At 58.4% G+C, this 18790-nt stretch overlaps 5 protein-coding genes across 5 annotated transcripts; 3 read left to right on the forward strand and 2 right to left on the reverse strand.

Moving 5' to 3' along the window:
- Positions 1–786: 786 nt before the first annotated feature.
- On the forward strand, positions 787–4849 carry ACRALDRAFT_2043465 (uncharacterized protein; the record flags this gene model as incomplete). Its single annotated transcript, XM_071021351.1, has 6 exons — positions 787–864; positions 969–999; positions 1121–2461; positions 2540–4447; positions 4501–4634; positions 4706–4849. The coding sequence occupies 6 exons, from the start codon at positions 787–789 to the stop codon at positions 4847–4849; spliced, it is 3636 nt and encodes a 1211-aa protein (XP_070873522.1).
- Positions 4850–5558: 709 nt separating this feature from the next.
- ACRALDRAFT_1081511 (uncharacterized protein) lies at positions 5559–6639 on the reverse strand (the record flags this gene model as incomplete). Its single annotated transcript, XM_071019177.1, has 2 exons — positions 6417–6639; positions 5559–6352 (listed from the first exon to the last, which is right to left on the reverse strand). The coding sequence occupies exons 1-2, from the start codon at positions 6544–6546 to the stop codon at positions 5559–5561; spliced, it is 924 nt and encodes a 307-aa protein (XP_070873523.1). The 5' UTR covers positions 6547–6639.
- An 894-nt stretch (positions 6640–7533) lies between these two features.
- ACRALDRAFT_2028901 (uncharacterized protein) lies at positions 7534–10313 on the forward strand (the record flags this gene model as incomplete). The annotated part of the gene is made up of 2 exons (XM_071020561.1): positions 7534–7836; positions 7935–10313. The coding sequence occupies 2 exons, from the start codon at positions 7534–7536 to the stop codon at positions 10311–10313; spliced, it is 2682 nt and encodes an 893-aa protein (XP_070873524.1).
- A 494-nt stretch (positions 10314–10807) lies between these two features.
- On the reverse strand, positions 10808–14176 carry ACRALDRAFT_2108189 (uncharacterized protein; the record flags this gene model as incomplete). Its single annotated transcript, XM_071023368.1, has 2 exons — positions 10808–13636; positions 13718–14176. The coding sequence occupies 2 exons, from the start codon at positions 14174–14176 to the stop codon at positions 10808–10810; spliced, it is 3288 nt and encodes a 1095-aa protein (XP_070873525.1).
- Positions 14177–16626: 2450 nt separating this feature from the next.
- Positions 16627–18627, forward strand: ACRALDRAFT_1070272 (uncharacterized protein; the record flags this gene model as incomplete). Its single annotated transcript, XM_071017752.1, has 3 exons — positions 16627–16817; positions 16897–18033; positions 18108–18627. The coding sequence occupies 3 exons, from the start codon at positions 16627–16629 to the stop codon at positions 18625–18627; spliced, it is 1848 nt and encodes a 615-aa protein (XP_070873526.1).
- Positions 18628–18790: the final 163 nt, after the last annotated feature.

Consider the following 18790-nt stretch of genomic DNA (forward strand, 5'->3'; position numbering starts at 1 on the left):
GCCAAGCGTCGGCACCCATTGCTTCGGCCATCGCACCCACCTCATACAACGCCGTCGACTTGGTCCCCTTCCATACCATTACCCCCAATATCATCCCCAGGGACTGCCACGCTGTGCGTTGTACCGAGTAGAGTCACCGACGCCCACATTCACTCAATTCCTCCGTTCGAAAACCATCATTTACCTGCGAATCCCCTTGTCAACTCATTGACCACCGGCCGTAAGTCCATGTCCCAGGCTTTGGAAAGCTTCATGCCACGAGTCGAAACGGCAACGCCGGCCCAGGCATAATTCGCAAAAAAATAGGGCATTCGTCCAACCTGAACACTGCTAACTCGATTCAGGTTATACCCGTGCCTTTACCGAAACGAAACCACACCTACAAACGAAACCGATTCCGGCCCCATCGACCTGCCTCGCTCGTGCGGTCTTTCTTTTCTTTTTCCTCTTCTTTCTTTCCTCCGTCATCTGTCTCGCGTGTCCCGACTACGGCCTCCTCTCAGAGGTGGGGGGAGCAACAGGCGAAACAAAAACAAAACACTCGTGTCCCCCGATCGATCCGACCATTGCCGTCCGCGGCTTGCAACCACCTTGTGGTCTTTCATGATATGATACTCTGTCTATAGTCGAACATTCTCGTCGCTCGTTGCCATAGGGTCCTCCGGTTCGACGTCCACCACCGCCGAAGCCTAAGCCCCCGCCCTCACTCTCCAAGTTCGCCTCTCCACCCTACTGGAATACCCTGGGTTCTACCTATCCTAGGACCCAGGAACATCATCTTCCACCATGACTTCCATCACGGACGAATACCTCGACAATGGCCTGGAAAACGACGATATCTTCCCTTGCAAGGGCTGCGGAGAGGTATGCTGTGACTTGACCCAAGAATCTCGCCCCAATCTCCATCTCCTTGGTCTTGTCATTTTCGTCCGTTGCATCCGAGGCACTGACCTTCTTCCGCGATGCAGATATTAGAAGAAGGCAAAGCGTTCGAACTCGGTATGTCCACCAATCTGACTCCCTATGGAAATTCTTGAAAATTGCCTGCTGCTGCTTTGGCTGTGCTCTCTAGCTCGGTCTACTCACAGCTCGCTGACCTTCTTTTCCCCCCCTCTCACAGCCGGTAATCGATGGCACATCAACTGCTTCCGCTGCCACACTTGCAACACTCTGCTCGACTCGGACGCCAACCTTCTACTCCTCGGCGATGGCTCTCTCGTCTGCAACAACTGCACATACAGCTGCGGCGCCTGCGGGAATCAAATCGAGGAGCTCGCTATCCTCACCGGCGACCAGTCCTTCTGTGCCACCTGCTTCCGCTGCCGCAACTGCAAGCGCAAGATTGAGAACCTGCGCTACGCCAAGACCTCGCAGGGCATATTTTGCATGAGCTGCCACGAGTCCCTCATGGCGAGGCGACGGAAAAAATCAAAGGCCGCCGCCCAGGCCAAGGCCCGCGAAAAGGACGCTTCCCCTTATATCACCGAAAAGTCCCTGCCCGCCCTGCCGCCCAACGCCATCCCTCCCAACGCCTTCTCCGATACCCGTGTGGACCCCGATTCCGACACCCCGACCGAGCTATCCCCAAGGCCCCGGCCTGCCTACAGGAATGATTCCTCGTCGAGGAGCAGCTCCCGACCCGCCCGCTCCCCCGAGCGACCTTCGGAATCCGCCCATGCCAAGGACACCGCGCTGGCTCCGTCCTCGACCAATTATCGCGCGAATCGCAACTCGACCATGATGCCTCCGAGTAACGCGAGCGACGCCAACGGCAGCGACCCAGATGGCGCTTTCTTCATCCCAGTGGCCCTGGACCCCAACCCCGCTTCTACAGGGACCCCCCGCTCCGCCTCCGATCACTTTAGCGATCCCGCCAAGAGGAGGGAGAGGGACCGGGACAGAGACTACTTCGACTCGGAGAAAAGGCCCGGTTCTCAGGCTTCCACCCCGCACATTGCCTTTCAAGCCGGGGGGCTTCAGCCGGCCGCCGACCTGGACCGTCCGAACAACTCGAACCGGAAACCGTCCAAGTCTCCGAGACAAGAACCGACGCCGTCCCAGCGGTCGACGCCCAGCCTCGACGAAAGATCCCAAAGGACGACAACCGCCCCCAGCAAGTCGCGACCGGCACCCGATGACTTCAAGCTACAGGACGCCCCCAAGACCAAGAGGTCCCCTCCAGTCGCGAAGGGCCACGCGCCCTCGCCGAGCCAATCCCGCACAGAAGGTGGAAGTGCCAAGGGGGCCAACGGGCCCCGGAGGAGAGACAAGGACGGAAACTCTCCCCCGCGACTAGGCCCGGGAGATGGTGCGACGCCCCGGACCTCGCAAGACTCGAGGTTCCGGGACGAAGACGAAGCGCCCCGGCGCTCCACGGATTCCACCGCTACATCCCGCCTAGAAAACACCCCCAAGCCCATAGCGAGAAAGGAGCTGCCGCCCAGCGCTGCTGCGCGCAAAGGTACGTGGTGTTATGAACAGATACTCCACCGGGAAAAAAAGGGGAGAGGGAGAGATGGCTAACCTTACTTTTGCGCAGCCCACGCATCAAACCAGCACTCGAGCCCCTCGGTGAGGTCGGGCACCGAGGAATTTTCCCCTCCACAGCCTCCAGCTTCTCGCGATCAAAAGCTGAACGACAACTATATGCAACCGCGAGCGCCGCCGCCCCCTCCCCCGTCTGGTGCGGGCGCTACCACCCCAGCGAGGGATACCGCCAGGTCGTCGGCCGATTCCAAGGGCGAGAGGACCTCTCCCAGCCTCCCTCGGTGGAGCTCCGGGGGCGACTTTAGCATGGACGAGGACATGGCACGCATCCTCGGTACGGACGAGGGTTCATCGTCTATCCTGCGGCGCGTATCGAACGTGGTCCGCCACGGCCGCACCAACAGCACCGACATGAGCCATGCGCAGCAAGGCCGGGGCGGTGGGCACACGAGAAGTGTCAGCGAGACCACGCGAGGCACCGCGTCGCCTCGGTGGCCCAAGACGCCCATGGTCATGGAGGACCACCCGGGCAGCCCATCCCACGAGATCAGTAGCCCCGTGTCGCTCCACTCGAGCGACGACCCCGCGTTCCTCCGGCGGCAGCTGCGCAACTCGGAGCAGAGGGTGGCGGAGCTCGAGAGGCAGTTTACGACGGAGAAGGACCTCAAGAACCTGAACAGGAAACTCAGCGAGAAGAGGAAGACGGTGTCGGTGCTGGATACGCAGAACGAGCTCATGCTCCAGCAAATCCAGGCGCTCGCCCGGTACGCGGAGAAGGCGAAGGAGAAGAAGACGCCGATTGACCCGCGAGAGCTGCAGGATTCCGTCATCAAGGACTTTGTGCAGAAACTCGAACAGGTCAAGGAGTCGATGAGCGAGATACTCGAACGGCTCCACCAGGAGCGGGACAAGGTAGTCGAGGAGAAGAACAAGGCCATGGCGGACCGCGACCGCGCGCTGCTCGAGTTTGAACAGCTGTCCTCTAAGAACGCGCAGCTGGCGGACATGAACAACGATCTGACGCACCAGATCCAGGAGCGGTTCAAGTCGCAGATTGGCAGCCACCACGACCTCAAGTCCCCGCCCGGTCTCGGCATCTACACGCAGTCCAAGGGAGCGTCGGGCTCGTCGGTCAATCTGGCCGATGCTGCGAGCGTGACGACGGCGACGACGCTCATGGCGCAGGACCACGACGAGTCGGTCATGGAGGCGAGGCCGACGGTGGTGGACATCCGCAAGGGGCAGGCGAGGAAGTTCAACTGGAAGAAGGGGTCCAAGACGATGGCGCAGAACGTGGCCAAGGGCGTCAACCGGGCGGTCGTGGCCTTCCAGCAGGACCGAGAGGGTCGGCACCCGCAAGGTCTGTCGGGGGAGAGCATCGGGCTGCCTTACAACATGACGGTGGCCCAGGTGGATTCGCCGGTCACGGCCGGGCCGAACGGACAAGCACAGGGCCGCCACCAGCAAGGGCAGCATGGGCAGCAGGGGCATGCAGGGCCGCCGCACCAGCAGCACCACAACCAGCACCCGCAGCACGAGACGCGGCAGGGATTCGGCTTCTTCAAGAAGAACAACGTGTCCAAGTCGGCTTCGGCCCATACGCTGGCCATGCCCACCGCACCGTTCACGCCGGCGCCGGCGGAAGCGCCGTCGGTGCTCTTCGGGTCCGAGCTGGCGGAGCGGGCCGACTACGAGCGGCGGCAGATTCCGAGCGTGGTGACGCGGTGCATCGAGGAGGTCGAGCTGCGCGGCATGGACATTGAGGGTATTTACCGCAAGACGGGCGGCAACTCGTCGGTCAAGATGGTGCAGGAGGGTTTTGACAAGAATGAGGATTTCGACATTTCCGACCCGGAGCTGGATATCACGGCGGTGACCAGCGTGCTGAAGCAGTATTTCCGGAAACTTCCTACGCCGTTGGTCACGTTTGAGGTGTACGACCGGATTCTCGAGTCCAATGGTATGTTTTTGCCCGTTGGAATCAGGACGAGACGTGGTTCTAACTACTCATAGCACTGGGCGATGTGGATGATCGGTGCGAGTTTTTGCGCAAGACTTTTTCGGACATGCCGCAGCAGCATAGGGACTGTCTCGAGTTTCTCATGTTCCATCTTGCTCGCGTGGCCAAGCGCGAGCCTGAGAATCTGGTATGTAGCCCCGGTCGTCTCACGCCGTCATTATACTGTCCATACGATGGGGATGCGACTAACAGCCGTAGATGTCCCCCAAGAACCTCGCGGTGGTGTTTGCGCCGACCATCATGCGAGACGACAACCTCGAGAGGGAGATGACCGACATGCACGCCAAGAATCTTGCGGTGCAGTTTGTCATTGAGAACAGCGACACCATCTTCATCGATTAGGTGGCTGCGTCCGCTCCTTGTACATATTCGCCAAACCCCGTCTACGATTTGATGTCTCGTCTTGTTTCATTGTTTCTGCTATATTCGGCTTCATTCTTTGGTTGATTCTCAAGATGCGTGGGCATGCATGCTGGAGAGCGCGGCGGTTTGTTGCTAGGAATTAATGATATCCCACCCTTTTCTGTTTTTCTTTTTCGTTTCTTTGACTCCTTTTCATGTTTCCCATATTTCCCCCGTTTCCATCTTCTGGACGACAACCTCGGACTACCAAGGGAGTGAAGACTCGGCGAACAGTTTCGAGTGTTGCGTGGAGCTGGCATCAAAGGCAGGTCCTGAGTTCCGAGTTGTTTATAGCAAGGGTGGGTTTGGGATGTCATTGTTATAAGAGCGTGAGACTCGTCTTGTCGACTAGACGTCGAGGACTTGTGGTTTTCTAAAAGGATAAGGGGCTATCATATAAAAGCTTTCAAACACAGATTCTTTGACATGCATATGATTCCAATATACCATCGGTGGCTACGTTCTGTAGACACTTGAGTTTAGCACATGCCGGTTAATGTCTTTCACGGCCGTTGTCAAATATCTTGTCCAAGTTTGAGATGCAAGACAGAAAACACTCAATGTGGTATTTCAATGCCCGAAGAACCTAGGAACAAAGACAGCCGCACATGCCAAACACCCAGCGCCATAACCTTTCAAGCACTCGCCCCTACTTCTGCATCATCCTCTTCACCTTCTCGAGAAGAACGGTACTCTCCCGCCCCAGCTTCCGGTTCTGCGGCTTGTCGGCCTGCCCCCTCCCCTTCCCCTGGCCCGGCGCAGCGCCCGGGCGTGCCTTGGCCATGGCGCGGCGCAGGCGGGCCCTCTCGGCGACTTTGCGCTCGCGCTCCTCCTGGCGGCGGCGGGCCTCCTCGGCGCGGGCGGCGGCCTGGGCCTTGCGCTCCTCGGCCTGGCGGAGCTGCTTGTCGAAGTAGCCCGGCTTCTTCTTTTCGGGGTAGCGGTCGCCGTTGTTGCGGCGGCGGGTGGCGTTGGGGTCGAAGACGTCGGCGGGTTGGGTGTCGTGGGGGCGTCGGTTTTTGGTCGGGGGGACGTGGATTTCGTTGGGGTTGGGGGGTTGGTCGGGTTCGGTGTCGAGCATGGCTTGGCGGTCTGGGTGGAGGGTATTCTTTTGGTTGTCGTCGTCGTTGTCTGCTGGGCGGGGGTCATGGTCTGATGGTGATGCGGGTTCTGGGGCCGAATCTAGGGCGCCGTCGTCGTCTTCTGAGCCCGAGTCGGAGTCTGCGACGTCGGAATCCGAGGTAGGTGACTCGTCGGCATCTTTATTTGCGTCGAGTTTCTCCTCCTCGGACCTTTTTCTTGACTGGCTCTTTGTTTGGCTCGTTGAATGTCCCGGCTGGTCGGACACCTTTGGGTTTTCAGAAGCAGCGGCCTGCCTCTGCTTGACCTTGGCATACTCCTTCTTCACTTTGGCCTTGTAGATGAGTTGTTGCTTCTTCTTGGCCACTGCGAAAATTAGCCAACGTCTTCAATGAATGACGGAGGGCGTGGGAGAATGGGTGAGACGTACGCTGTCGCCTCCAAGGCCCATCGGGGAGGTTGTCGGGGCCAACTCGAAAGCCTCTGCGTTTCTTGTTGGCCTGCGACGCCGAGGATGAGGTGCCCTCGGCCTCATCGCGCGTGCGTTTCTTGGGGGGCATGTTTTGTGTTGAGACGGAGCTGTTTGCTAGTCTACGTAGTCGGACTCGCTCTTTTCGTTTGTTGACCCCTAGAAGCAATTGATTGCTGTACGCTTCGACGTAATTTGATGCAAGTGAATTACCCAGCGCCAGTATCACGTCGTTCAGATGGATGCTTTTTTTCGTATTTCCTTATCTTATCTGAAAAGTGGAGTCTGGAGATAAGGCCGACTGATAAGACGGTGGGTGCCGGGACATCAGGGTCCCTTTGGGTCCCTGGAAGTACGTTGTACGTTGTACCGGTACAACGCTCATTACGGAATCTGGCGCCCAAGTGACAGCACAACAGTGGAGACGAGACCCTGTGACCACCATCTTGACCTGTGACAGGCACTAACTTGTGGTCCGCATGTGCTGGCAGGGAGAGAATTGGGGTGCAGGCGGTTGGGTAGTAAGGTATCGACCTAATGGAAGAGAGAGACGAGATCTATAGTTCGTATGCAAGGTATTAAGCCTGAATAACTGTGAGTACGTTGTAATACTCATAAATTGTTAGACAATTTGTACGTACATTACTAATGTTAGTCACCGCTTGCCACTACACGAAGTAGTGTACTTCGCATGTATAAGTACTTAATGACACATCCGGTGGGCAGACCATTTATGACGTCCACTCTCGCGTCACCTCCAGCTTCAGCCTCTTACCGCTTTCTCCCATATAAGTCCATGACTAACACAGCACGGCCCCCTAAGAGATTCCCCAAAAGAAATACTCCAACCCAACTTTATCCTTGTCCTTTTATTTCTTTTCTATTTTTTCCCTCTCTTCTTCAGACCTGAACATCCCAAGACACACGACAAGGCATGATCGTTCTCAACTCTTCGTCCTGGCTCAGCTGTCGTTGAAACCGTTGCGACCCCTACGCCACGCCCACTGCTTCACCTGCTCCGCCTGAACTACAGCAGTGTGCCAGCAGCACAGGGCGTCAGTCCTCCCTCGCAGAAATCATGCCCATATACCAGGTCGACCTCGAACAACCCGAAGCGGAAGTGGCATGTCGACCACGGCCATGTGCTTCTCCCCAGCACCAACCGCCTCACCATGCGTCTCACTTGGCCAGGAAACTCTCCGAAGAGAGTATTCGCACCGAATTCTGCGAAGGTCCTATTCCAGACAGTCCAAGACCAGCCTCCCCCGAAGGATGCCACTGTCATGCTGCAGACTCGGTGCCGGTCACCTCGGACCGTGCCGAGCTCATCGAGAGGCTGAAGAGAGGACAAAGTCCGACCTGGAGCATTCCCTATTGTCATGTAAGTCGGCGTTGAGGGAGTGGCTCATGGTGTTCAGTTTGTCTGAACTCCAAACCAAAGACCTTTCTGAAAGTCTCTCTCACTTACCTCTGCCCTAGCTCGAGACTCTCTTCCGCCGTCGCAACTCGTCTTCGTCGCCACCGTCCCGGTCGCCACCGTCCCCGTCGAGCCCACGTGCCGATTCTCCCAACACCCTACTACCGCCGGCAGACATAACACCGGAAAAGGCGCCAGAACCGCCACAGTCGCCCGAGGTAGGCTCGTCGTCGGACGACCATAAAAGGCAAAGGGAAGGGCTCAATATCCAGAGGCCGGGGTCGGCCCTCCATAGCGGCGACTTCACCCACCTCGAGTCTCGTAGTGACCGTGACCCTGATCGTGACCGTGACCGTGACCGTGATATTGATATTGAGACACATCAAACACGAGATGCCGGTTATGCACCACCACCACGGCCGGCTCAGCCCTCCCAACCGTCATCATCCGCCGCCGCCTCCTGGGTAGCAACCTCCCCTCCTCGCCACTTTACTCCCTTCACCTTTGACCGCCGGCCCTGTCCCCCGTACACCGACCGCACCGACCTAGGTGCCGATTTCCGATCGATCCCTTCTTCCCTGTCGTCCTCTTACTCGACGGGCTTCGCATACAAGCCTCCAACCAGTCCCCTGGTCCAGTCCGAGAGTAATGAAGACCTCGACCCGCCTCCGACGAGAAACGGTAACGGTGGTGCCGACGTCGCCAATGCCAGGTCCAGCCCCGTCAAAAACTATCATCGCCGCCATACCTTGACCTCCACTCCCTCGCCGCTCAATCTTCCCTCGAGGAGATCGGCCGCCTTTGCCGCCGGCCTGTCCGCCCCTCGGAGGGAGGGCTCCACCCTGCCGTACCAGGCACATCAGCCACGCCGCTCGCTTACCCCGGCGACCGGCGGCGGCGGTGGTGGTGGCGGCCAGTTCCTGGGCACGTCGTCGCCTCAAACCCCCGCCATCCTAAGGTCCCGCCGGCCGTCTGTCGGCGGCCCAGAGACCTTTTCCCCGCTGCAACACGCCTCCATGGTGGGCTCGTACGAGGAGAGCATCCTCCGCGGCCGCATGTCGACGACTCCTTCCAAACCGCTTGATTTCCTCGCCCAAATCGGCGTCCTGGGCTTGGGCAAGTGCAAGCCCAGCCTCAAGTGCCCATCTCACGTGACCCTTCCCTTTCCCGCCGTCTTTTACAGCTACGGGAGTAGCAGCGGCAACTCGTACGGCCGCGCGCCGTCGGAAGACGGGCCGAGTCCGTACGTGGGCCAGATCGACCTCGAAAACGGTCTGCCCGACCAGACCGGCGAGAACCGTTCCAGGAGGAAGATGCACTCGAGGCGCGCCGTGGCCGAGGAACAGACGTCTCCGTTGGACGGCCGCGAGACGAACAGAGGAGACGGGGACAGGGACAGAGACAGAGACGGGGACAGGGACAGGGACAGAGACAGAGGCAGAGACAGACCCAACAGGCCACGCCGTGCATCGGGTGCCGCCCGTGCCCCCCCGGGCGGCCACTATCGGATCCCCGAAAAGGGCCAGATCCAGATTGTGATCAAGAATCCCAACAAGACCGCCGTCAAGCTGTTCCTCGTTCCCTATGATCTCGCCGGCATGGAGGCCGGCACCAAGACCTTCATCCGTCAACGCAGCTATTCCATGGGCCCCGTCATCGAAGACGCCCCCGTATCCGAACCCGCCACGGCCGACCGTCCCATCCTGCGCTACCTTGTCCATCTGCACATATGCTGCCCCGCAAAGGGCCGATTCTACCTCTATAAGAACATACGTATTGTATTTGCTAACCGTGTCCCCGACGGCAAAGAGAAGCTGCGCAACGAGACCACCTGGCCCGAGCCCAGGTTCACCGCCTACAAGCCCGTCCGCGTCATGCACCCGCCGCTGTCCGCCACCAGCGCTACCGGCCCGGGCGCCATGCTGGCCGCCGAGACGGCGTTCAGGAGGCGCAGCTTGGGCGTCCCTTTTGGTCATTACGCGCGGGGTTTGGATGCCGTGGATGGCGCTTCCCCGTCGCCGCAGACGCATCACCACCACCACACCTCGTCGAACCCGTTCGGACTCGGCATTGGCAACAATCGGCCGGTGGATCCCATCCCGCTACGCTTACCACCGCGCCGGGACCTGGGCGGCAGTGACCAGGGGGATGGAGCCACGGCCTCGACCGTCGCTGGGCTACGGTCCCCGACGACCGACTCGACGTCGTCGTCCCAGGCCAGTAGCAACGGTGGTGCTAGCCGGCCAGGTACCCAAGACGGGATGGATCGCCGGTACGAAAAGCTCAGCAAGGGCGATGCCGGCTACGGCGGGAACATGTTTACTGCGTCGGGGCTGCGGAGCCCAGGCGAGACGGAAGGTCTCCTCTCGCGGCGTCTGCGGTCACTCGGCGTTCAGGGGCTGGATGCCTCTTATTCGGAACTAGGGGACCTCTGGCGTTGATTTCTTTTCTCTTCCGGTGAGGTATTTGACGGATTTCTTTGGTTCCAAACTCGTGCGCTATATACCTATTCATTTACGCTGCATTGGCACGGCGAAACATGGCGTCCTATACTTCGGTGGCGCTTTATGGTTGCAAACTTGGGCTTTGGATTTACTTGTATTGTCATTCACTGGAGTTTATGGGACAATCACTGGAATTGGAACATTATGTTCAAAGTTATTCGGCGTCAGGAGTAAAGGGAGACGAGGACATGTCGGACAGCCTTATTAGGTTGGTACATATGCGGGAGCTCTATCTGACAATCTATCATGCTGGTAATAGTTCCAAGATTATCTTACACCAAACCAAACCATTATACTCTGCCCATCATGCGAGAAAGGAGAAAGAGAAACAAAACCAGTGGTATTCTCATATATCATACAAGAGCCAGCAAGCCCATGACAGCCAGAACAGCACAAGGTGGAAACCAACAAACAAAACGTACAAATCTCTTTTACCACGCATCCTTAATCTCCGGCTTGCGGACCCCCCGGGCCGTGAGCTCCAGACGCGTCCGGAAAGCGTCGACGAGCTTGGGGCACTTTGCGTAAAACTCGTCGAGCGTGCGGCGCGCCTCGTTGGACCACGGCCCCTGCTTCTTGAGCACGAGGTAGTGGTCCGCCAGCATGACCAGCGTCTCGGCGTTGGGGCGGAGGAACCGCGGCGCGTTGCCCATGCGGCGCCGCTCGAGCGGCATGGCGTTCCGCGCGTGCCGCGCCAGCACCCGCCGCGCCGCCCACCCCTGCCAGTTGGGCATCAGCACGTCCTCGCACACCGCGCACGCCGTGACCCACTGGCCCATCTCGGCCAGCGACCGGCAGATGTTGTTCCAGTGCCCGCTGTGCAGCTTGAACCCCGCCCGCGTCACCTGCTCCACGAGCCCCACCAGGCCCTTGTGGTCCCCCTCGGCCCGGAGCGTGCGCTGCATCGAGTTGACCGCCCCGGACAGCGCGTACTGGTACCGCGGCAGGATGCTCTGCTCCTTGGTCTTCTTGTCCTTGTTCTTCTGGTACGCCGCCGGCCGGCCGAGCCGCAGCGCCGAGTCCCAGGCGTAGCCCCATGCTTCCTTGACCTTGTCGTACTGGCCGTCGAGAAAGTCGGCGAGCATCATCGATTCGAGCATCGGGAGGGGCAGCGTCTCCCTCTGCAACGCCTGGCCCGTCACGGCGCGGGAGAACAGCTGGAGCAGTTCCTCGAGCGAGACAAAGTCGCGGAACTGAATGAGGACCTCCATGGCTTCCTGGACGGTGGTGGCGTGGGAGGCCAGGTGCTCGACGTCGCCCATGTCGCTGCGCATCGTCACCTTGCGCTCCGGGTCGAACAGGGCATCCCGCTCCCCCGCCTGCAGCATCCGCTCGTAGTATTCCACGAGCGTCCGGCCAAATTCCCGCGCTTGGTCGCCGTCCATCTCGCCGCTGCCCTCCTCCCACGGTTTGAAGCGCCGCCGCAGCTCGGCGTCCACCGCGGCGATGGACGTCTTCATCGACATGGAATACCCGGTGCGAGACATCAGCCCGACGACCGATCGGACCAGGGCCATATCGCGGCTCCTGAGCGCACTCGACATGACCATGGCAAAGTGCCGTTCCCGGACGGGGAAGGTCTTGTCCTCGACGGCGGTCCGCAGGAGCCTGTACGCATGATGGGCTTCCTTGCTGAGGACGAGGGACCGCATGAGGAGGTCGTACGTCGTGGGGTTCCATTCCACGTCGTGTTCCTTCATGAGATCCAGGATCTGATAGATGCCCCTGAGGTCCCGCCTGTGGCCTTGGTACTTGAGGAGGCAGTTCCAGAGGTCCACTTGATTCCCGCCAATCTCCCTCGTGCTCGCATTGATGCAAACGTTCTGCGCCTCTTCAATCTTGTCGTTCTGACAATACGCGTTGACGAGACCGTAAAAGACGGAAGCGTGCGCCTGGACCCGCAGCGACTGCGCCCGCTCGTACAACGTCAGGGTGTAGTCGAGGTCGCCCAGAGCACCGGACATGGCCATCATGGTCCCGAAACTGACCGAGTCGGGGTCCACGGCCTGGCAGAGGTCTTCAAAAACAGCAATGGCATCGTCGTAACGCTCCGTCTTGACGTAGGCGCTGAGCAGGATATTCCAGCTGACGACGTCTGGTGTCACCTTGTCGCTGGTGGCCATGTCGTCGAATGCCCGCTGCGTGTCCTCCACAATCCCGCGGTTCTTGTAGGCGTTCAAGACGTGGTTCCAGGTTTCCGGATCCTGAATGACGGCTTTGTGTTTAAACTTCTTCACGTACGTCGTCCACAACCTCCGGACCGACCTGACATCGCCACGGGAGGCATAGAACTTTAGGTACTTCCGAAATCCCCACTGATCGAGAGAGCCAAAGGCCCTGTGATAGTCTTCGTAGATCTGCTCGAGACCTACGACGTCGTGGGGATAGTACAATTCGAACATTCCGTGTAGCATCTTCCAGTTCGGCCTGAACCTCGGTAATGTCCGGTATACGCGGTAGATGTCTGGGACATGGGTTGTCCGGCGTGCCTCGAGCGCTCGGCTAATGTACATGTAGTAAAAGTCTGCCTTTCGGAGGATCTTGAGTAAGGGCAGGGCTTCGTGGGGCTGGCAAGGCTGGTGGAGGGCACATTTGGCAAGGCCCTTGAGCAGTCTCGAGATGCCGGTGGGACCAGTCTCGGACAGATCAAGGGTACGGGCGGCGGTCGCGGAGTCTTTCGCGGCATCGTTTTCTTTCTCCGGCTTTGCATCGGTCTGTATACTCTGGCCTTCTCTTTCCCTTGCCACTAGGTACTCCTGGAACTGCAGTACCTGGGTGCCGAGGTCGGGGATGGCTTCTGCAACATCATTCAGGTTGCCAAACTCGACGGTCTCGACGGCGCGGAGCTTGCCGTAGGCGTCCCAAACCCGGCAGACCATATCCCAGGACGAAGTCTGCAGGGCATGGGTGACGAGATGTACCAGCCCGCCGACCAAGCGTCTCCAGTGAAGACCGGTATGGTAGATGTCCAAGGCCGCAGCCACGTTTCCCAGCCGCAGTTCCGCAGCGACGGCCGCAGCGACGGTATCGCGATCCCACGAGTCAATGCCGAGTTGCGAGAAGAGATCGACAACCCTCTTCGAATTCTCAAGACCAGTAGACTTGTGCAAGTACGTGATGACTTGCGGCCGTAGCTCGTTCTGTTGCTGGGGTTCCAACTGACACCAGTGTTCCCAGATGGGGCCAAAGTACTCGGTATCGGATCTGGCCATGAGCGATTGCATCAAAGCTGGTCGAGAGCTGGGGGAGGAAGGCGTTCCCTGCTCATGCATGTTGGACGTTATGTTTTCGGCCTTGGATGAGGTGTCTTGTTCTATCGCATCCCGCCACTGATGATGTACTGATTGTTGTAGGGCATCTTGATCACCCCGGCAGGGCTGTGGCTGGTCCCCAATGGTGGGTTCTGTCGGTGCCTTGGCTTCGGACGCTGATAGAAACGCCTCATGGGTGGTGGAGGTGAATCGCCGTGATCGCGGTTGGACGTGTGTGTGGGAAGATGACGCCTGTCGGTCTGGTATAGAGGGCGACAGCCTACGCAGGAAGGCCATGGTGCCTCGTGGGTAAAGAAAGTCGAGCAAGAAGGTGGATGCGTTTAGCCGGTCGGGGGCATTGGCGGGCGGCATCGGATCGTCTGCGTCATGAGACTCTTGCGTGGTGGAAATCCACAGAGGGGATAGATCCAAGGCAGCGGCGCCATGCTGCCAAAATCCGGTATGAAGCCTGCGTCGGGTCCTGACTGATGCTGGGATGGAATGCCGAAGGGTGCATGGCTCCAAAGTCGCGGCAGCTCTTTCCAGCATCGGGAGCAGCTGGAGAGTGTGGTCCGTTTCTGTTCGGTTACTGTACGCAGACTATAGCCGCAACAATAGACCCAGGCATGCTGGCGTCGCCTGGGATGTCGTCAAAGGGATTGTCTCAGTTGGACAGGATGATGATGTCGTGAAGAAGCAAACTTTTTTCTTTTGATTGCCTGGAAAGGCGCCCCGCCGGGATCGCTAGGTTGACCCAAGACGAACAAATGTGGATAAATAGAATTTAAAAAACATGGACCACAGAAATTGAAAAGTGAAATGAAGTTTTGATAAAGTGGACGACGTTGTGGTCCAAGTTGGGTCCTTTTCACGGAGAAGTCTCGACATCAGATCATGGTGAGAAAGAAATCACTTGACTGGCGTAAAGTCGCGGTTTCCCGGCTGAAGCTCGGACCCATATGATTTTCCCACTACGCCGAGAGGGCGTTGTGGCGTTGTGGCGTTGTGGCGTACTGGCGTCGTGGCGTACTGGCATCGTGGCGTAATGGAGGCTCAGCCACGACCACCTCCAACCGCTCAACGTCAACTCCCCGAGACCACTTCAGCTTGCCGTTCGAATTCCATTGCCATTTCATGTTGTGTAAACCACATTTTCAAGACGTCCTCCTTGGTACAACAAGTCCAGCTCTCGTGTGTACCATGCTCCGCCTCTGGAATGACTTTTACCTTGGTCTGAAGTGAACGTTCTCGGCTCCCCAGATTGTCCTCAACCGTTAAAAAACAGAAAACAAACGGCGCAGCAACCTGTTCCACAGGATCAAGTCCGATACGGCAACTACCCAAGGCGCGCTTTGTTCCATCTATATAATGAAGAATGAGCCCTCTACACCACGCTGTTTCTTTGTCACGGAAGATCTGGGCGTAGGCAACGTGTCGTAGGGGAGCCGACGCATAGCGGGCAAGCGTAAAAGGGGGCGTCATGTCGGGAGCGGGTGCAAAGCCCGAGCATTCCCTACCTCGAGGGTGGACTCCCATGAAATAGACCGGGTCGCGCTCAGGGATGCCGAAGAGCAACAGCGATCGCTTGGATACGGATGATACGTGATCTATCGTCTCACTTGGATAGTATGCGCCAACCACGAGGTCTCCCGAGGCTTGGAAACGCATCTGGCTGCTGGTCAGCCCAAGTCACTAGACACGATATTATGGTGCTCACCAAGTAGCAAGATCCCGTGGACTGGCCACGCCCCCGAACAGCCCGGATGCCGAATGCGACGAGTGGATCCATCTGTGGGAGAGGGACGTACACCCACGCCACAGCTTCTCGGGTGTATGTGGAAAGACTATAATATGTCGTCGTGGCATCAGGTAAAAGCCGGGTGTGTGCGTGTATTGCGAGTGTCGTGTGGCAGGATATGAAGAAAGTGATACCAGAACCAGTCAGGTCTAGGGTGCTAATGGGACATATAAGGGGTCGTGGGGATAGCAAATCGACCTCTCCCAGATCAAGGCGATCCGACACATCCTGAAATACGAGTGGTGGTGACGAAGTAGGTAGTACGAGACGGCAAAAGCCATACTGATAACACTTGATTAGATGGGCCCAAAGTACGTGTGTGAGGGAGGCGTACCTTGAACATGACATGCATGTCCTGAGACGCCTCCACGAATGCGCATACTTCCAGGCCCGATCGTCTGCCCAAACGAATGCTGGCAGATGAGATGGAATACTTCAATGGGCAAATCTTTCAGGCGACTAAAATCGCAAACCCGCGCTGCTAGATCGCGCACTTGCCACGGGTTCAGCAGACTGGGCGGTAGAAGCAGGCCGCGGTTCCCGCGACACGGATGGCTCCACGATGCCGCGATCCAGAGTCGATTCATCCTGTCCGGGGATGTGACTCGCCGCATGAATAGCTTGAAGCAATCCACATGCACCGTGGCAGTTTCCCGCTCCTCTGCACATCAGCGCAGAACCTTGCGGAACAGAACAGCACGTCTCCCACCAGGACTAGGATGCCCCAGGGAGGATACTCGGACAAGCCTACGATGTCGCTGCAGCCGGTTGAGCTCTCATTGCCGAGGACTACACACTGGGATCAGCGAGAGGACTCGGAGGAGTGTTAGAAATGCTATCGATCACATACCTGCAATGACGGGCTCACCAACATCCACATGGAACGTGCATATCCGCACCGAGAATGAAGCTGAATATGCGCGTCAGATCCAACCGTGTTGATCGCCTAGTCCCAAGATGGTTCACTGTAAAGTCTGGACATGGATCACCGACTCGATTGATATGGCGTCCTGACAGATGCCGACACCTGCCACGCGCGACAACTCAGACTATGTTGATTACTGATCGGGAATTAGTTGTTCCGCCGCGACCAATGTACTTCGTAGCGTGTAGCGTCACTGCAACCACCGCACCTTGAGGGGCAGGTCGAGATTTGTCCCTTTTGTCTCTCTAATAAACACACCCAAGCTCACCATTCGACATGGATATCACCCAATTCGTCGTTTCGCGACGGGATGCCGCCCTCCTATACGGCGACTATTCCACCTACCAAGCGCAGCTCGGAAAGAAGCTTTTGAAGGCTCGGAAGAGGCTTGGCATCGCCACAAAGAATCGCGGCAAGTACCAGAAGAAGGACCAGTTCAGCGCCCAAGATGTTGGCCAGAATCGCGAGTACGTCGACCACACTTGCCAACTTGACCAAGTTGGAGCGAAACCGAAGTATTTCTAACTGAAATTTGGGTGTCAACAGATGTGCCCATCTCATTCTTCTCACGAGCGAGCGTGCCTGGGCCAACGCCATGAGCATGAGAGCCGCCCACACGGCCGATACCAAGGGAATTAATTCTCGAACCCGAAAACATATCGTCTCCCGTCTGGATAAAGCTGCTCGTCTTGCCGAATCTCTTGCCGAACTGCTCGCCCAGCCGGAATCTGGTGCGACCCCGAATGATAGATTGGAGTCGCAAGCCTATGCTTCTCTGATCCGTGGCGCCGCCCTGTTTGAGAATCAAAGCTGGGGCCCTTCCGTCAAGTCCTACGCTATTGCGCGCATCGTCTATAGCGCCCTCGCCACGGCCACCGCGAGCGACATGTACAAGGACCTCCTATCCGAGACCATCGACCCCTCCATCCGCTACGCTGCCTATCAGCTCAAGACGCCGCGCACCGTCCCCGTCGCCACCATTGCCAGGAACGCCTTCCCACAGTCCGAAGAATGGATGGTACAGCAGGTCAACGAGCTCGACCCCCGTGCCCTAGGCCAAGGCGATGCCCAGTCGCACCAGGACACGGCGGAAGAAAACGCCCCCAAGACGCTGACCTGGCGCTCCCGGGAAGTCAAAATCGAAGATGCCGCCATCGCTCTTGCCTGGGGCCGAGTCCAGCAGGCAAAGGGACAGCTGGCCGAGCAGCTTGCTTCCCTGGGCGACGCCAAACTCAAAAAGGTGGCCAGCGCCTACGACTCCATCCTCACGGCGACCCAGGATGCCGTTGATGCGACCAAGAACGCCATCGACGAGCTGCGCGCCGAAGGCGTATCGCAGAGCGACTCGCGCATGCAGAGCCTGCAGGTGACCCGAACGGCCGTCAACTACGAGATGATCAGTTGGCGCATCGGCAGGAACCGCGTCCTCACAGGCGACCGAGACGGGGCCATCGAGAACTACGAGAAGCTGGCGGGCAAGAAGCCCAACAAGGAGCCCACGCCCGCCCAGAAGCGCAGGTGGGAGAAGCCGAGGTTCAAGGCCGGCAAGCTGCGGGAACAGGTCGCACTATACGATGGTATTCTGCAGAGCGTCGAGTCGGCCAAGGAACTCCCCGGTGTTGCGGCCAATGAACCTCTATCCCAGTGGTTGAACGGCATCACGTCCTACTTCCAAGCCCTCAAGTAAGTCCAATGTGCACCGACTTTTGTTTTGTTTTCCGGCCTGCCTCTTCACATCTCTTAACACACCTCCCCAGGGTCCTTGCCATTGGTCGCTCCCACGACATCATCGGCAACACCGTCAACGCCCTGGCCCTCGTCAACCACGCCCACGAGTTGGCCCAGCAAGCCGTCCCCATCCTCTCCCAAGCGCCACAGCCACCCGCCGGCTCGCCGCGCAACATCCAGCCCACAGCCGAAGACGCGACCTTCTTCGAAGACTTCCTCCGGAAACAGGTCCTGCGGCTCCGCGCCCTCGTCCACATGGACAACCTGCTCAAGAAGGCCGAGGAGGAGTACGTGGCCCAGGGCAAACGCGACCCGCTCATCGAGCGTCTCCACGAGTACCCCCTCGGCCCCGTCGACCTCACCAACCTCGTCGAGTTCCCGCCCAAAGTCGCCCCCATCCCCTTCAAGCCCATCTTCCTCGATATTGCTTGGAACTACATCAAGTATCCGTCGTTTGACGAACCGGAGAAGCCGGCGGAGGAAGAGAAGCCGGCCGAGCCGGAGGAGAAGCCTCAGAAGAAGAAGGGCTGGTTTGGATTTGGGAGGTAGAGTAGTCTAGGAATGGAAAGCAGGTTGATGATGGTCCGAGAGTTATCTCGTCAGTTTCGCGGGATCCCTCGTCCGCCTTGTGTGTTCGTGCATGCCAGAGTGTGTGGTAGTTCACGACAAACAAGTAGCCCGCGGTGCGAAGGTGTAGTCTCTTCACTGATAT

Source organism: Sodiomyces alcalophilus (genome assembly GCF_042370955.1).
Source record: "Sodiomyces alcalophilus JCM 7366 unplaced genomic scaffold ACRALscaffold_6, whole genome shotgun sequence".
NCBI lineage: Eukaryota > Fungi > Ascomycota > Sordariomycetes > Glomerellales > Plectosphaerellaceae > Sodiomyces > Sodiomyces alcalophilus.